This window comes from Perca flavescens, chromosome 2 (genome assembly GCF_004354835.1).
Source record: "Perca flavescens isolate YP-PL-M2 chromosome 2, PFLA_1.0, whole genome shotgun sequence".
NCBI classification, from domain to species: Eukaryota; Metazoa; Chordata; class Actinopteri; order Perciformes; family Percidae; genus Perca; species Perca flavescens.
This window is the reverse complement of record NC_041332.1, coordinates 11,485,038-11,503,115: the sequence shown is the minus strand read 5'-3', so window position 1 is coordinate 11,503,115 and position 18,078 is coordinate 11,485,038. Positions and strand designations below refer to the sequence as shown.

The following is an 18,078-nucleotide window of genomic DNA, read 5'->3' as shown; positions in this document are numbered from 1 at the left end:
TTGGTAGTGGCTGTGGGCTACTTAAAAATATGTCCTGAATAATCTGAACTCATGAACTCATATCTAAAATATTACCTGTACACACACACACACACACACACACACACACACACACACACACACACACACACAGATAGTGCGTTTCACTATCTTTGTGGGGACCCGTCATTGACATAATGCATTCCCTAGCCCCTTACCCTAACCTTAACCATCACAACTGAATGCCTAAACTTAACCCTTACCCTCACCCTAACCAGAACCTAATTCTAACCCTAATACTAAAAACAAGTCTTAACCCTCAGCATTTTGACCCCACAAAGCTCACACACACACACACACACACACACACACACACACACACACACACACACACACACACACACACACACACACACACACACACACTTAAGAAAGAAATCTAAAGGCGGACCTGAACTCCACCCATGCCGCGTCATATCGACCTTTTACAGGTGTCATCCAGTTACTTGACACTTTCTCAGTCAAGAGGAGGTGATTCCCACACGCGCTAACGCACACACAGACACACACACACAGAACCCTGCTGTCTGTCATTTCCTGGATCCTGCGTGTTCCAAGCTGCTGTGGAAACTTTCAAAAGTTTGTTGGTGGGACAGGAGGAGGAGGAGGGAGGAAGCTCGGTGAGCCTACAGCGGCGCTGCTACGCTCACACACACGGATCAGTTCGGATCTGAGCTCCGGGGATGTCGGCTGTGAAGGCGCTGCAGCAGTGGTGCAAGGTCCGGTGTGAAGGCTACCGGGATGTGTCCATCACCAACATGACCACGTCCTTCAGGGACGGCATGGCTTTCTGCGCTCTCATCCACAACCACAGACCCGATCTCATGTAAGTACTCAAACCAAGCAGAGGACTGGACAACTCGCAGGAGTTGGGGGACGTTTAGTAGTTTTGTAAAACAACAGACCTTGACCAGCCGGTTAGTGTTGTTTTGTATCCTGTCTGTTTAGGCTACAACATAAACTGTTTTTTTTATAGAAGAAGGAGCCATTGATTTAACTTTCCAGCTTTATGGTAGGTTTCTGCAGTCATTTAATGAAAGGACATAAACTGCAGCTTCATGTCTGCAGGAAAACAGGAGCAGGAGCTCCACTGTGGACTGTGGAGCTCAGTGAATAAAGGGGGCTCTGCAGACAGGGCCACTAACCATACATAGTAGCCTGTAGCTATGTTTTTGCATTTGGACTTTGGAGTTTTATTTTTCTACATTTGACCTGACTAATGTGATTGGGCATGCTTATCTTTGTCAATCCTGTTCCTCAATATTTATATTAGGCAATATAGTGCAGAGTGTAGACTTAAGGCTTGAGTCTTAAAGGACTTGAGACTTGACTCATTACAAAAATTGAATGAAGACCTGTTGAAAGCAACATTAAGGCCTCAGCTTTGGACCTGGTAAAATCTGGGATCTAAGATTACCGGCATATCTCTTACGGTAGCAGTTTATGGCCATAAAGATATAAATTGTATAAGCAATGTGAAATATAATCACGTTTGAATACTCAATGTTGGAATTAAGATAGGACTACATTTTTATTTTTTACTTTGAAAGCCATCTATCTGAATTCATTAGTTCTGATCTGATCTGCGTCGTCACACTAAAATTCAACATATGAATTTGTGAACATCCACCATAATAGCCACAGGTTGCATACTTGACTCTTAGGCCTGTACATTGAAATAACTTTGTCTCAAGCAAAAAAAATAAAAATAAAGAAAAATAGAAAAACACTTGTTCAAATGACATTTTGAATTTCGGTAATAGGACTGCAACAAATGATGTTTATCATCTTTGAATAATCTCTTGATTCATTCTTTGTTTATTGCGTAAAATGTACGAAAATAGGGAACAGTGGCCATCACAAGTTGCCAGAGCCCTTGTGACATCTCCATATTGTTTGTTTTGTCTGGCCAACAGTGCAGAACCAAAAGATATTCAAAATACAATAATGTGAAATGGAAAATAGCAGCAAACCCTCCCATTTGAGAAATGGAATGCTTGGATGAGTAAATTCCTTGACAAATGCCTTAAACGTGTAAATTATTATCACGTGTTGTTCTTTAATTTTCTGTCTAATGACAAATGAGTTAATCGACTAATTGTCTCAGCTCTGTGTGAGCACTTGGAGCTGAAAATCAAAGATGTATGGGATCTCTTACAGTTAGTTAATGTGTTAAACATCCTTTTCAGTCTGATGCCTAAAAAGGACAATCCCTTGTGTGTTTTCCTTCTGAACTTTCTGATAAGGGAATTCCCACTGGGGAATATGTGTTAATATGTGTTACTTGACAGCTGTAAAGTCTGTTGGCACACAGTGTTCTGAAATAGATCTGTCAACATTAGGCTTTGGCTTAAATATTACAAAGACTTGACTCACCATCTCCAGTTGAGCTTTGGCCAGTTTCACACAGAGACACCTGTTTTTGTTCCAGTAAATCCATTATGGCAAACGGGAAGTGAAATGTAGTTTAATTTTAAGAAGAGACACAGCTGTTCCAGTTCTTTCTTTTCCACTTTTTCCTTGCAGCCAGACCAGAGTGGCAACATATTTCATGTTTACATGGGATGAAGCGCTAACCATTGGTTAAAGGCTTTGCTTCGGTGTACTGAATATAGACACTTTCATGCCTTTATGGATACAGAATGAGCTTTCTGTTTCAGCTGTATGAGGAACTGTCATGAGATCATGTGTCACCACAGCGGTCATGTAATGAACTGATCAGTCACACTGTCAATGTCATGATGCGTGTTGATGTGAAGGGCAGTGCATGACTAAAGAACACATGTTGTTGGTCTAGGCTGCTTGTAAACAAATGAGTGAGGAAGGGAAGTGTTTTGTTACTCATTTTTTTTTCTCTCCTCTGTTGCAGCAATTTTGATTCACTGAAGAAGGAAGATGTTTATGAGAACAACAAACTTGTAAGACATGTTTACATTCTGCATTTTGACCTCTGAATGTTTTCCTTTTTTTTTTTTTTTGTTCAGACAAACTCCTGCTTCCTAAATACACGCAGGGTTTTAGTGTAGTAGATCTACAGACATTCATGATCCCCAAAGGATCAATCCTACTGACTTCAAGTTTCCCTGTGGAGTTTTAGACCTCGAGTAGCAATATGGTAGCCTAGAAATCTAGACGCACCCAACGGCAGCAAATGTAATTTGAAGCCAGGGTTAGCCTAGCAACTCTCAGTTGGCTTGCAAGCTGGAAAAACCAAATTTTGGTCAGGCCAATCACATCGTGTATGGAGTCGGTGGGCGGGATTGACATAATGTCGGCAGAGTTGCGACGGTTCTGCGTGAATTCCCTGCTACTTGAAAACAAAGACGATGGCTGCTGCTGCTGGCGAACAGCAGTCTTTCGAATCGGCTTTGGCCGCGACTCTGGAAGACTTGGAGTTGATCACTGAAGTCATTCTTAAAAAAGGAAGATGTTCAGAGTTTTGCTGACCGCATACGGCAAAGTTTAATCTATCAACTAGCGTTGCTCTGGTTGGCTAAGAGTGCAGAGGGAATTTGAAAGGCAACCGTTTATCCCGCCCCTCGAATTGAGCCCTGCCCATGGTGAGCTTGTCAGGCTAGCAATATGGAGCTGTATGTCTATGATTGGGTCCCCGTTTTGCACATCTTTTGTGCACTAATGATTAGTCCACTGATCAGCAGGTGGCAGTAACATGCTGAGATATGCTGCAATGCACAGAGTAGGAGTAGGCTCACGTAGTAGGAGGGGAAAAATAAATTAAAAGATTTGTGCCGTAATGTTGTAATTTCTTTTTGTTTTATAAAATTGGTATCGAAAAAAACTTTAGGAATCGGTATCGAAGTCACGGTATAGACCTTTTTCACAATAGCTCACTGGGACACTTGATGGAATTGAACCATTGTTAAGGTTATCAATTTCAGCTGTGCTTTTCCTACTATGACAAGTCAAAATGTCTGCTGTGAAAACAGGTCCATCGGTATCTGTACCAGTATCGACATTTTCTGAATGATACCCAGCCCCAGTCAACAAAGCCAGTGAAGAAGAATACAATCTAGTAAACATGTATGTAAACAAAGCAAGATTTATTTAAAATACTAATATTTTATGAGAAAGGAAATGGGTTCAACACATTCAGTCCATTGCTATTGCTAATTCAGGTAATTGTTACTTGCAGCCATACATTGCTTCTACGTGCGTGTTGGCTCTGCACATTGCCTCAGCACCACTTCATGTTAGGTAACAGGGAATTTTCGAAAACGTCAGACATGTTCATACAGAGAGGAGAGAGACGTCTTTGCCAAATACAGAGTGTTTCAGTCTGGGCACATTGCGTTATTGCTTTCTTTACTTTCACTTTCTACCTGCAGCTTCATCACTGGACTCTGAGCACTGGGACTGACAGAAGCTCAACATCAGACATTTTTACTCTTTTTAAAATGAAATATATCAAATAAAAGCTTAAATTAGCAGCCAGTATTTGACACTATTCAGGATTGTAACTGAAACAAAGCTGTAGGAACAGATTGGTTAAATACAACAATAACCTGTAAGAGATTAAAGTGCACAGCAAAGTAAAAAGTTTTTATGGCTCTCTTGATCGTCTGATTACTGATTAAGTTATGCCTCTGGTGCTCGTCGGCCTTCCTCTGCTTGTTGTTTTTTGTCTGCTTCCATGGAATTGCTGAACGGGAATCTAGTTTAGAAATTCCTGACTCACTTTCTCTCTAAACACATAAGGTGAAGCTTAACTCTGTAGTCAGATTTCTGCCATTTGAACGAAGGCAAGTTTTTCAGGATACGCTTAAAAACAAGACATAGTTGATAGAAAACATTTTAAACACGTGTCGGCATCCATAGGTAGGATGGGCATTCAATCCAATCCAATGTCAGGTACTCAATTAAAAAATAAACCAATTCAATGCAAATGTATTTGCACTCTTGCCTTCTTCAGTTTCAAAACACACTGATTTTGGCCAAACCTCTCTCTGTCGCTTGATCTCGCAGTCCCAAACATGCATTTGAATACTAACATCAAGTAGCAAAGCTCTTGTGCAAAGTGTTTTAAGATGCAGAAAGTCTCCCAAGTCTTTCATTGAGGTCTCACAAAGACAGTCAGTCAGTTCTGCTTTTTATTGGTCTATTTCCATCTGTGGCCTAGATGCTAAAAATCCACCCTGAGCTTCTTCTGTCGTTGGATAAAGTTATTGTTGTAATGTTATTTGCAGGCATTCAAGGTTGCAGAGGAGAAGTTGGGAATTCCAGCGCTGTTGGATGCAGAAGACATGGTGGCTCTTAGGGTTCCTGACCGCCTCAGTATCCTGACATACGTGTCCCAGTACTACAACTACTTCCATGGACGCTCCCCGAGTGAGTATCGGTGTCTCACAGTGTCCGTCTCTGCCTTGTGTTCCCTTCTTCCTGTCTCCTCTGACTGTGTGTCTCTGTTTATTATGTGTTCGGTGCAGTTGGTGGTATGGGAGGTATAAAGCGCCCAGCAGACGGCCCCACAGATGAACCGTCTGGGAAGAAGAACCAGCCGGTGGCGGCGAAGGTGTTTCCCTCTTCCAAACCAGCCAGAGAGAACAGCCCTCCCCCCTCCTCCAACATAACCCGGCCCTCTCCTTCCCCAAAACAAACCAGAAATGCCACAAAGGTAACCTTTGCTGCCTGAATACTTTTCTGATCAGAGAAATGTGGAAGTTTGCAAAGCCAAACACAAAGACAACGTTCTGTTGTTCTCACAACTGCTGTTACAAAAGAAACCCGCCTTGCGTTAGATAAGTTACAGTCAGTATAAATAAAGTTTTCGTTTCCACCTCATGAAACCTCTCTCACCCTCTTACCCTCTTTTCCCCTTCTCTAGGATGTTGTGGTTGAGAAATCCCATCAGACAGGCACCCTGAGTAACAAATGCGTGTCCTGCAACAAGCACGTTCATCTGGTGCAGCGACATCTAGTGGACGGGAAGCTCTATCACAGGAACTGTGCAAAGTAAGACCCCAAGGAAATTAATTTAATCAGAACTGATCCTTATAATCTGTGGAGTCTAGAGTGTGCCACCAGAACAATTATAGATGTTTTTAGTTTTCAATTAAGTAAAAAAAGAATAAAAAAGTGAATTAATTGGTAAATCTAAAAAAACGCTATACATTGATTAATAACATTTGCATTTAAATGATTCATAGAAAGTGTAATCCACTGATATTGTATTATTTTGAACATTATCGTACAAAGAAAAAGGGTAAAAATCCATGCAGCGGAAGCAGACGTGTTCTTCTTTCTTGTCGAAATTTGATGCCTATATTACCCATAATGCAACTTGCTTGCCGACAGTTTAGTTGGAGATTGTGTATGCTGTGCTAGTAGCAATGTGCCCTGCTTATTATATTCCATGTCATAGTCCATTTCTGTAACATTTACAGTTTCCTTTTCATGTTTGCTTTAATTTAAAGAATAATTTAATGCACTTTTGTGAGTTGTAAGTAACTCTGGTTCTGACTTATTGCAATGACATTTCCTTGCCTGGTTTAAGAGAAAATCAAAAATGTCTGTCCTGTAGATGAGGCGGAAATATAAAATCTGTGAAAAATTGGTGCCTTTGAAATCAGAAATCAGCTCTTGGCTGTAGGACAAGTTCCATTTTATTCTTCCTGACCTCGACAGACTGTGGGAATCCAAGTATTACACATATATCTGGCATCATCCAGAATTCATAAAACTGTAGTTATGTTTTTTCCCTCATTTTGTATTTAATTATGAGGTTCAAATGCTTCATTTTGATGTCCTTGGCCTCACAGATTTTGCTATGAGTGCATAAAGTTAGTTGCATGGATTGTTGATATATTAGACGTTAGATTTACGTTAAGATTAGGGCTTCACTTAAGGATATAGATAATTTTTATTTTGGGGGGATTGGAATTATTGGCCGTCGTTATTTAAAAAGATTTTTTTCTTTAGTTTTTTAATAAACCAAACTTAAACTATGGATCTTTGGCAGTGAGGTGTGGGGGGAGTTCTTTCGAACCACCCGTACCCCCCCCCCCTGTCTACGGATTCAAGCTCCAACTGCACCAACAGGATCTCTGATTGGCCAGCGGTGGGAGCCATGTGTGGGAAGAATTTTGTACTTGTAACAATTACATGTGTTGTGCTTTCTGTCTTTCAGGTTACTGTCGCCTACAAACCCAACCGCACCTCTCAGTGGCTTACCCACAAACACTCCCGTTTCTAGATTCACTCCTTTACCAGACTCCCCTAAAGCGAACACAACTCCTCCAAACCATGCACCCTCCAGACTGGGACCATCATGGCCAACGGATAAACCCAGCACCCCTCCCAGCTTCTGCACCACTTTTTCTTCCCCGTCTCCTTCCCGGCCTGATTCAAGTCTCTCTTCCACTGCTAAAGAGAGTCCGACGTGTGTTGTCTCCAAACCCACGGCTTCACGGACTACTTGTGAATCTACCTTCACCACAACAACCACTTCTATCAACACCGGGCCCACTGCTGCTCCTCGTACCTCGACCACGGCGGCAAAGACGCTACAGTCCAAGCTCAATTTCTTCCAATCAGATAACACCGCTAACGATAAAGAGAGAAAGACTACAACCACCAACATTGTCATAAATAAAGGGCCAAATGTGACCGGTAAGGTAAAGGAGGCCACAGTTGGTCAGACTGTTGTTGTGAATGTTGGCGGTTTGGGCAGAAAAGAAGCAAATGTGAGATTGGACACAGGTGAGGAGAGAGCTAAAGCAGCTGGTGTAGGTGGAGATACGAAGACGAAAGCGGCAGCAGCTGCCTTCCTCTCCAAAAAACTGACTGAGGAGAACAACAATAACAACAGTAAGCCATTGTGGACGACTGTAGCCCTGAAGAAAATTGACAAGTAAGTAATCTAACCACACACTGCTACACTCACTAACATATAGACTTTTGTAATATGTTCCTTCAGCCTGACCTCTACTGGTGAATTCTAGCATTTAATAACACGTCACCTCCAATCAGACCTTCTCAAGTCGAGACTCCAAAGAGGGAGACGGAGGGTGTCAGAGTGAGAATGAAGCTGAAAGCAGACCCGTCAATCCTCGCTGACCTGCAGACTCCTATAGACACCCGGACTCCGAGCCCGGCCGACAGGAGTGGACTCGGAGCCAAAACCCCAGACAAAGGCTCCTCAAAGCCCGAATCACTCAACACCTCAGGTTAAACTCACACACTTCAATAACACCGAGTAGTTTAGCCTGGTATAATACACGTTTGTGTGAGAAACGCTCCTTTGTGTGTGGTATAATGTATAAGAAAGTAGGGCTGCTTGATTATGGAAAAAAATATAATCACAATTATTTTGGTCAATATTGAAATCAGGATAATTTAACACGATTACTTGTTGACTTCTGGAAAGATGTTGCAATTATTGAACTTAAAAAAACAGTCAAAGTTAAATATATCAACAGTAAAAAAAAACAACATACAACTGTGAAATTTGCCTTAATACTTTTCCTATTTAAACTTTATTTTTTCATTCAGAACACAAGAGAAAATAAGAGTTTACTTGCAAAGTGTAATGAGCTAAATAATAGTTTTTCTCAATTATTCTGTATCTGTATTCTGTGATCATTGGGAGCCAAAATCATAATCACGATTTTAAATTTTGATTAATTAAACAGCCCTATGAGAAAGTGCTTGTTGTACAGAGAATATAGGGCTAAGCAATATGGTTGAAAATGTTATCCAAAAAACTTACCCAAAATCAACTTACCCAGAGTCATAAATTTAGACAGCAGATATTGGTAGAAGAATAACCTAATCTGGTCTTTCATGACGGTATGATCCCTCATGAAAGACTCAAACTAAGTAGGCCACCAAACAAACTAAAACATCCATGTTCAGTTTGGAAATGAAATGCTCAGCGAAAAAAAAGAAAAGTGTTCTCAAATTGTGAAAAATAACAGCGCCAGGATCAGTTAAGCACAAAGCAATTGTTCCATATACTTTACACAGATATGACAATCAACATAAAACTTGTTTTCAAGGCTCTGGGAACATTTTGCAGATATTAATATCTTCATGTTTCATCTTAAAAAATAAATAAATACAGAAATTAGAACCATAACTTGTTTACAGTTCAAGGTGTCAACAGTTTTTCAGATGTGTGTAATCTAAGCTCAAAGGTCCACTTACTAGTTCATGTTCTTCTGTAAATAGGCTACTATATTAAAATATGTACCTGTATATCAAGCTTTCTCAACACATTCAGGACTGAGAGACTTCATTGATGCTTTATTGACACGCAGGAGCTCCTTGTTCCTCTGGTGATTATTTTCAGGGTGCTGAATGAGAGTTAGTGTTAATAGCAGTTTGCAGTTAATGTGGACCTTTTTATATTGTTTTTCCCCTGCTTTTGATGGCAAATCTCTCTATGACAAAACATAAAATAAAATATTGGGTATCCACTACCCAATCTCTGTTCCTATTTTTTTTATATTTTGTTATAGGGACTCTGGTGTGATGCAGTAAATAAGTAGGGCTGTGCAATTAATCAAAATGTTCGGCTTTTTGGCTCCTAACGATCACAAAAACACAATAATAATAATAATAATAATTTAAAAAAAAAAGTTTTGCACATTAAGTTTTGCAAGTAAACTCTTATTTTGTCAAAAAGTTCAACGGGAACAGTATTAAGGGAAATTTTACGGTTCAAGGTGTTTTTTCAAGTTCAATAATTAAACCATTTTACACAATACAATGAGTAATCGTGTTAAATAACTGTGATTTTTAATATTGACCAAAATAATCGTGATTAGGATTTTTTCCATAATCGAGCAGCCCTACCTGAAAGTGAAAAACACTAAAGTTTTGCTTGATTTCTTTTTTCTCATCAGCATCAGAAAACAAGGACTCTCCTGCAGACTGGAGGTTGATGCTTAAACCCATCTCCAAGTAAGACTTTTATTTTATTGACGTTTGTTCTGTGTTGCCTCCATATTCTAGGTTTCTGGTTAATTCCTTGCCCTGCCCTTGCCAGGGAGTGTCTGTATGTGGGCGGGCTCACAGCATATCAACATCTCTTTTCTCTCCTAATGTCCTCCTGTCTATCTATCCATCCATCCATCCAACCTTTGGATGTTGTCTTTCATCCATCCATCCTTTGATCCTGTCTTTCATCCATCTATCCAACCTTTCCTCCCACAGGAAGCCTGTACCTGCTGCTCCTCCAAATGGCTCGCTTATCATTTGTAGTCAGATCTTTCAGTCTCTTCTCTTCCGCCACATGCATGTGAGCCCCAAATGGTGTCAGGACTGAGTAGAGTCCTCCGTGGTGCAACATATGCTCAGTGCTCTGGGTTCTTTTCCACCGGATGACCTTTCCTCCCACTCTCATGAATCAAAACTAAGGGTTGCAGCAAGACAAAATGGGGACTACTTGTAGGAGCAGATAAATGGCCATTAATTGAATTATATCTCTCTTTTTCTCTTTTCTGCTCGTCCTCCATCCATCCACAGACCTGCTGGTCCCACCCAGTCCTCTCCTAAAGCGCGGGCTAATGGAGCTGGAAAGCCTCAGACTTCAGAGCTGTCTGTCGGGCCTTCTCCCTCCTCTCGTCTGCCCAGCCCGAGCGTTTCTGTCACTCCACCTGCAGCAAAGGGTAATGTGGTCACCGGTGTTGTAATGTTGTTCTGTTTAAATGCGATTTGGACATAAAAATATACCTGCACGTCCTTATGTTGTTCCCAATTCCTCTTTTATTCTACATGCACATCACAATGTTTCTAGCACAAATGGTCTTCTATAAAGACTGCCTATATATATGAATCAGATATCTCAGGGGTTTCCTCCCTCTCCTGTTATTGTTCCTAACTTTAGATCTACTATTCTATCTTATTAACTATTTTCTTTTTCAGGATTCCTAAATGGTCAGAGAGACCCAACTGCAAATGGCACCAAGCCAGAGTCAAAGAAGTCCAAGGTACTGAACCATTAAATAGAAAATATGTTTGCCTTAGATTGTATCATATAATTTTAAATGTAATCCCTTTGAATTATTATTTTTTTCTTTTTCATTCAAAATGAACTGCAGCTTCACAGTATGAACTCTTGTAACAGTAGCTAAAGTATTTTAGCCAGCAAGCTAACGTAAACAATGTTAGCTAGCTAAAGCTAAAAGTGATTAAATGAGTGCCAAAACCAAAAAAATAGGTAAACTATGGAGCTGACAAATAAAACAAGCTAGACAAAGACCTATAGATGTATACAATAAATTAGGTTTCATTTATTTAATTTACTGATTGGAGGAAAGGAAAACCTTTTTTTCCCTCATTTATATTTTTCTTTTACTGCCTTTTCCTCTATACTCAGATGTACAGTAAGGATGTCATTTAATAAATGCTCTGGGATCACAATGTTATGTTCACCTGTGCTCCTTACCTATGTTTTAGTTGACATCTTTCATTTAATTTTTGTGTACTGTATATGTGTAACATCTGTAGACGAAGCCGGGCTACATTCTCAAAGAGGACATCATGAAGGAACTGCAAGAAATTGAAGATAATTTGAACGAGTGGGAGAAGAGGGGAGTGGAGCTGGAAGTGCGGCTCCGCAGCAGTGAAGAAGGTGAGATTAACGCACACACTCGTACTGTATGAGCCTCCTCTTCAGTCAGTTAAAAGAGAGGCAGATTTAGAAGAAGGAGAGTAATGGGATTAACTGTGTGTGTGTGTGTGTGTGTGTGTGTGTGTGTGTGTGTGTGTGTGTGTGTGTGTGTGTGTGTGTGTGTGTGTGTGTGTGTGTGTGTGTGTGTGTGTGTGTGTGTGTGTGTGTGTGTGTGTGTGTGTGTGTGTGTCTGTGTCTGTGTGTGTCTGTGTCTGTGTCTGTGTCTGTGTCTGTGTGTGTGTCTGTGTGTGTCTGTGTCTGTGTGTCTGTGTCTGTGTCAGAGGGTGAAGATGACTCTCTCATGGATGAGCTCATGGTCGAGTGGTTCAACTTGATCAGGAACAAGCAGGTGGCCATGCGCCGGGAGTCTGAACTGGTCTACATGTGAGTACACACGCGCACATACACACAAACACACTCAGAGAAGGGGCATGCCACTATTTAGCGATTAGTGAAACAGACTTGTCGCCAGAAGGTTGACAGTTTGAATTCCCAGTGTCCTCCCTCCTCCGTCCCACAGCAGGGCGTCCTGGAACAAGACAGCTCACCCTCCCACTGGGTGCAGTGTGAAGCAGGATGCTGCTTAACAGCACACATGTGCTGCAGTTATTCCTTCCATAAATTAATGTTCAACCTGTACCTCTAAAGAAAAAATATTAAGAAAGTCGTATGTATTTGAATCCAGATTTGCAATAAAATACACGCAGTGTTAGAAATCATGGGGATTTTTGGAAAATACCTTAACAATGGACACACTGAGCTCATGACCACGGAGTTATGCCCATTTAAAGCTCTCTAATCAATCATCAATCCATTTTTATGTTAACAATGGATCAAATGACCATGTGTAACGTGACAGGGGTCGCTCATGGTGACAAACCCACAGAGAATTATTGCCTGCCTTGCACCCAAGTGTCTTAGTGTCTTTAAGCTCCTTGTTTTATTTTTACGCCTTGTGACTGAAAAAGTTAGCGACTAGCTGGTGAACATAATGAAGCATTGAGCAGCTACAGAGCCAGATATTTCCCTCAGGAATTAGTGGAGACCAAAAAAAAAGGCAAAATGTAAATCGCTCTGTCCGCTAACGTAGAAAAGCACTATGTAAATGCAGTCCATTCACCATTTATAGAATCACTGTTAGCTGTGGTCGTGTCAAATACATTTGGTATGTTTTTCATAATTATGGCAATTTATGTTAAGTAGGCCTCAATTACAACAATTCAGCCTAACGTTACACAAAAATGTTATGGAATATCACAAGCAAATGTTTGGAAAAGGTTGGATAAAATTAGTAAAAATGTGTTCATCTTTGTCACATAACACATAACATGGCAAATGTAATTCGCTGCTAGTGATGACTTTAGGCTACAATTGTTTTCATTACTGGTGACAACACTTGGACAGAATGAACAACCTACTGATGATTTAGCTATTTTTAGTGGCGCCCAAAATATAATTTTTATTCTTGACATTGGGTGTAGTAGTTTGGCAAAATAATCTTAACTCAGTGTATGTAATAGCTAAATGCCAGAGCTTTCAACTGCATCTCACAGAAAATGGGATGTATAATAACCGCATAGCTCATATGAATATATACATGTTGGAGGAATTGAGGCAAAACAGAATTTGTCAAAAAAAAACAGACTCGAGCCATACAATTCCAGGTGGTAGTAACATATACAATAATATATTTGTATGTTGTTTTTATGTGTAGTGGAAAAACCCAGGACCTGGAGGAAGAGCAGCCCAGTGTTGAGCAGGAGCTCAGGAAACTGATGGAAAAACCAGGTGAGAGTTTGGAGGGGAACACATTCAAAACGAGAAAAAAATGAAACCAATGAGATTAAAATGTGTTTGTGTTTGAGCAGAACATCTGAAAACCTCCTGGGACCGTAAGAGAGAAGAGCAGCTGATGGCCAAACTGATGGAGATTGTCAACGACAGAAATGCTATTATAGAGGGTCTCGATGAGGACAGACTCAGGTGTGTATACAAATACAGTAGAGGAGAAGAGTCCCCACCTGCTGGCATGGCAGTGTGGTTTTAGTGGTACTGACTTAGAAATTAATATAATTTGTATATAATATACTTTGTTGCTGTTATTTACCATTATTCTACAAATATAAGGTCAGTGGCTGGATATACTAGCTTTAAAATGGTTTTTATGCGCTCACTCATTCGCGCGGATAGTAAGTTTGTTCAGTTTGAACAATGTAGATTATCTTCTACAACACAACTTTAAAAGTCTGCCCTTTTGAAGAAAAACTTGTGATTAAACTCCTTGGTGCCCACCACCTACGGGATATTGTTATAAACCAAACTGCTGGTAAAAATAATCTGAGTTAATGTGTAGCGGTGCTAGCTAACTATCAAAGAGGACACTTTTTCTTTTGCTTTCCTGTGTGTGTTATTTCGAGTGGATGGGACCTGGCCAAGAACAGGCTTTCAAAATCTCAAGCATCTTTCGAAAAGGATTACCAAAAACGAAAGCAGCAGGACAAAACGCAGAACAATTGGGTAAACATAGCTAACATTACGCAGAACAGGTATGTGCTCCGGTGGATTATCACCTGTACAGTAGTTGTCACCCCAACATTTTATCCACCGAAGAACACCACTGTATGCAACTATGTATGTACTTCTTGACAACATATTGTTACTTAATTTAAAAAGAAGTTAAATTAAACACTGTATGTATGTTAATATTATGAAACAATGTCCGGCTAGTCCACACAGCATTCCAGCTTCTCTCGAGAAAAATGTGCTCTGGTTTATGCCATTTCTTTAAACCAATCACAATCGTCTTGGGCGGCCCATAGTGCCTGACGCAATTACGGTGTCTCTGCAAAATAGCCTCGGGAAGGAACTTGTTTCGGTGAAATGTGCTCGTTCAAAAGTTGTTTTAGTTGTGCACCAGGAAACTCCGATTGGACAGATAGTCTAGCTAGCTGGCTCGATTTACCCTGCAGAGAGCTGAGGAGCAGTTAACCATCGTTGGCGATGTAGACTATTGAGCCCCAAACAAGGGATTTTTATGGCCAAAAAGCAAAATGTTCTTGACTGGCCTAGTGCCTGATGCATGACTGATGCATTTTTGCTGAAAATTAGCCTGAAGGCAAAAATCCCCCAAATAAAGCAAAAAGTGAAGCTCTCTGAGGCATCGGCCTCACAGAGCATCAAACTGGGGGAAAAGGGCTACAGTTCCTACACTTTTTCAGCCGGTGTGTTTGTGCATGTTGCTTTAATGTGACCTGTACCTACGATACCAAGACACATCCCTCGTGTGTGTAAACATACTTGGCAATAAAGCTTTTCTGATTCAGATTCTGATTCTGAAAACCCTTACAATTATAGATGAACATCAGCACTACAACGTCCCAGTAATGCTAAAAACTGTTATTTTATGTATACAGTATATGTACGTACTACGCACATATGTAAATGTACGTTCATGTATATTTAAGTCATGTATCAGGCAAATATCCACTGTTTACAACTTCTCAAATGTAAAACTTTTCAGTTTTATTGCTGTGAATTGAATATTTTGTGGTTTAAGGCACTTTCGGCTCTGGGAAAGTTTGACAGGCATGTTTCACTTTATTCTGATATTTTAAAGACTAAATGATAAATTACAGAAACAAATTAATCAGTACTGAAGAAACGTTTAGCATCAGCATTATTTCATGGCCATAGTTTAATAGAAATCCAATACGGTACAGAGCCAAAACAACAAAATATGTCACTGCCCTAGTTGTCATAGATTCCATAGTATGTATAAATACAATATATATTATGCTCATACAGGTTCGAGCCTGCTGTAAATCTGTGTTCGCTTTTTGTGTTTTTTCGCAGGGAGGAGGAGGAGGACGAACAACTAAACAAGATGATGATGAATTTCAGTGAGTGTCTCCAACACCTCCACAGGCCATCTGACCCCCCCCTCCGCTCTGTTCATTAGTTATCACAACCTTGATGTCACTGCAACTTAGTTGGCTTATAAATTATCCAATTGAGGATTTCCATCATGGACGCCTCTAATTGAAGTGGATAGAAATTCTCATTGTTGTGTGTGTGTGTGTGTGTGTGTGTGTGTGTGTGTGTGTGTGTGTGTGTGTGTGTGTGTGTGTGTGTGTGTGTGTGTGTGTGTGTGTGTGTGTGTGTGTGTGTGTGTGTGTGTGTGTGTGTGTGTGTGTGTGTGTGTGTGTGTGTGTGTGTGTGTGTGTGTGTGTGTGTGTGTGTGTGTGTGTGTGTGTGTGTGTGTGTGTGTGTGTGTGTGTGTGTGTGTGTGCCTGCCACCGGCCAATGTTTTCATCTCATTTGATCTAATGACTGCTAATGGAAAAAGCATCAAACAAAATGCTCCCCCTCTTTTTGTCAGCGGTGTTTCCTATTAGACAAATGGATAATGTAGCTGGTTAATTTGACCCTCTGATAGAATAGAGTTAATGCTGGCTTCATTTGCAATTCATGACTGGGAAAGCAGGGCTGAAAATTTCGGAGATTTATTGAACTTAAGTGAAAGGTCGTTATGTTGCAGCGAGTGAGCGCCGACCGTGGGCTAAAGACTAGCCATTTCAATTTAATGTTATTCATAAAGTTAATGCCAAAGTTTCACAGTTTATTCCCATTCGGAGTACATGTGATAGTTTACACACAATGTCGTAAAATGCTACTCTATACCACAGCCACGAAAAGATACCACCTTTTGATTTTCTGCCAGGGGTTTTTGTTTTTTTAAATCTTTTAACGGGACACCTCAAACAAAGGTTAACTGACATTCTGAATCATGTGACCATAGCATCCATGCTTCTGCTATGTGAACCCTCCGAGATGAAACAGACTTAGGACTGACTAGAAACAAACTTTAAAAACAAACTTTAAACTTCTGGATTCTCGTTTGGCTTTTTAATGATGTGTAAATGTGTTTAAAGCACAATAATACATACAAAAGTTGTACTAATATAAAAGTTATACTAATCTAAAATATAAAAATTCTATATATATATATTCTATATATAAAAATATCAAATTTTTAATCAGAATCGGCTTTATTTTTTTTTTAAGCACTTTATTAACCTCAATAGGGAAATTTAATTTCTAAACTTTGTTGTTACATTACACCCATCGGCCCGAAATACACACACAGGACCCATAGTCATGCATTAATAGAGAGGTGTCTGTGCGAAGGGGCTGCCACATAGTTGGCGCTCCAAGCAGTTGGGGGGTCAGTGCCTTGCTCAAGGGATCCTCTCCAGATACCAGTTAACACTGTGTACTTTGGTCCGTGCAGGGCTTGATCCGCCCATCCTCGGGTCCCAAAGCCAAGTCCCCACGGACTACTGCCGCCCCAATGTTACACACAGTTCCAATAGAAATAGACATACAGCCAAAAATAAGGACAACAAAACGAAATGATAATATATCATCAAATCTTGACATGTTATATTATTTGGGGTATTATGGGCTTATACCGTTGATTTGTTAGCAAACGACTACAAAGGTTGTGCTACAAACACTTTTAAAACTGATTTGAGTTTGAGTGTTTGAGATTTCACAGAATAACTATTACCAGTCTCACTTGTGATGTTTACCTCTGTGTCATCTTTTGACTATCCTTTCCTTCTCTCTCCTCTCAGACATAAAGAAAGACAAACCAAAGAAAAAGTCTCAGAAGTTCAAACTGTTTGTTTGGGGGAACAAGAAGGAGGAATGATGCTCAGCAACACACAGCGCTGTGTGTGTGTGTGTTCGTGTGTGTGTTCGTGTGTGTTCGTGTGTGTGTGTGTGTGTGTTGTGTGTGTGTGTGTGTTCGTGTGTGTGTGTGTGTGTGTGTGTGTGTGTGTGTTCGTGTGTGTGTGCGTGTGTGTTCGTGTGTGTGTTCAATTTAAGCACTTTTGAAGAAATTCCTTCCCTCTGACGACTGCATCACTCCTGCCTGCCAGTGACACACACACAATGTTAAGGGGTTAATGACTCATCAGCCATTATGACATTGGGTTCAGTGCTCCAGTTGTTCATTTTAATACCCTTCTAGTCTTAATCTGTCTAATGCTCTTAAATACACACACTCATTTTTATATCTTTGCAACTTATTGAAATGTTGGTTGTTTGCAGTAACACTACAGATGGTAATACGACTTAAAGAACAGAGGTCAGACAGCTGTTTCTTGCTCTTTGCTCAGCACTACAAGACTGACTTGACAGGATCACTCTCTGACCTTGTTGTAGTCGATTACATGTTGAACTGCATTTAATCTTAAAGGTCTCGCTCTGTGTAGTTTTGTGTCAAATACAGCACTCCTTTCTTTCTCGGACAGCAACAAGTTTACTCCGAGTGCTGCCCTTTTGATAAGGACATGTTATTTAGTTTCTTCTAAGCCAGTAGTTTCTAAGGTTCAAGAGTTGTG

The 18,078-nt window shown here is 40.3% G+C and overlaps 1 protein-coding gene across 1 annotated transcript; it reads left to right on the top strand.

Moving 5' to 3' along the window:
* The first annotated feature begins 453 nt into the window (after positions 1-453).
* micall2b (mical-like 2b) lies at positions 454-17,477 on the top strand. Its single transcript, XM_028605506.1, has 16 exons — positions 454-865; positions 2,909-2,957; positions 5,244-5,385; positions 5,484-5,671; positions 5,882-6,009; positions 7,184-7,906; positions 8,026-8,222; positions 9,903-9,960; positions 10,525-10,667; positions 10,924-10,988; positions 11,509-11,632; positions 11,953-12,055; positions 13,386-13,459; positions 13,540-13,654; positions 15,524-15,570; positions 17,308-17,477. The coding sequence occupies exons 1-16, from the start codon at positions 723-725 to the stop codon at positions 17,382-17,384; spliced, it is 2,376 nt and encodes a 791-aa protein (XP_028461307.1). The 5' UTR covers positions 454-722; the 3' UTR covers positions 17,385-17,477.
* Positions 17,478-18,078: the final 601 nt, after the last annotated feature.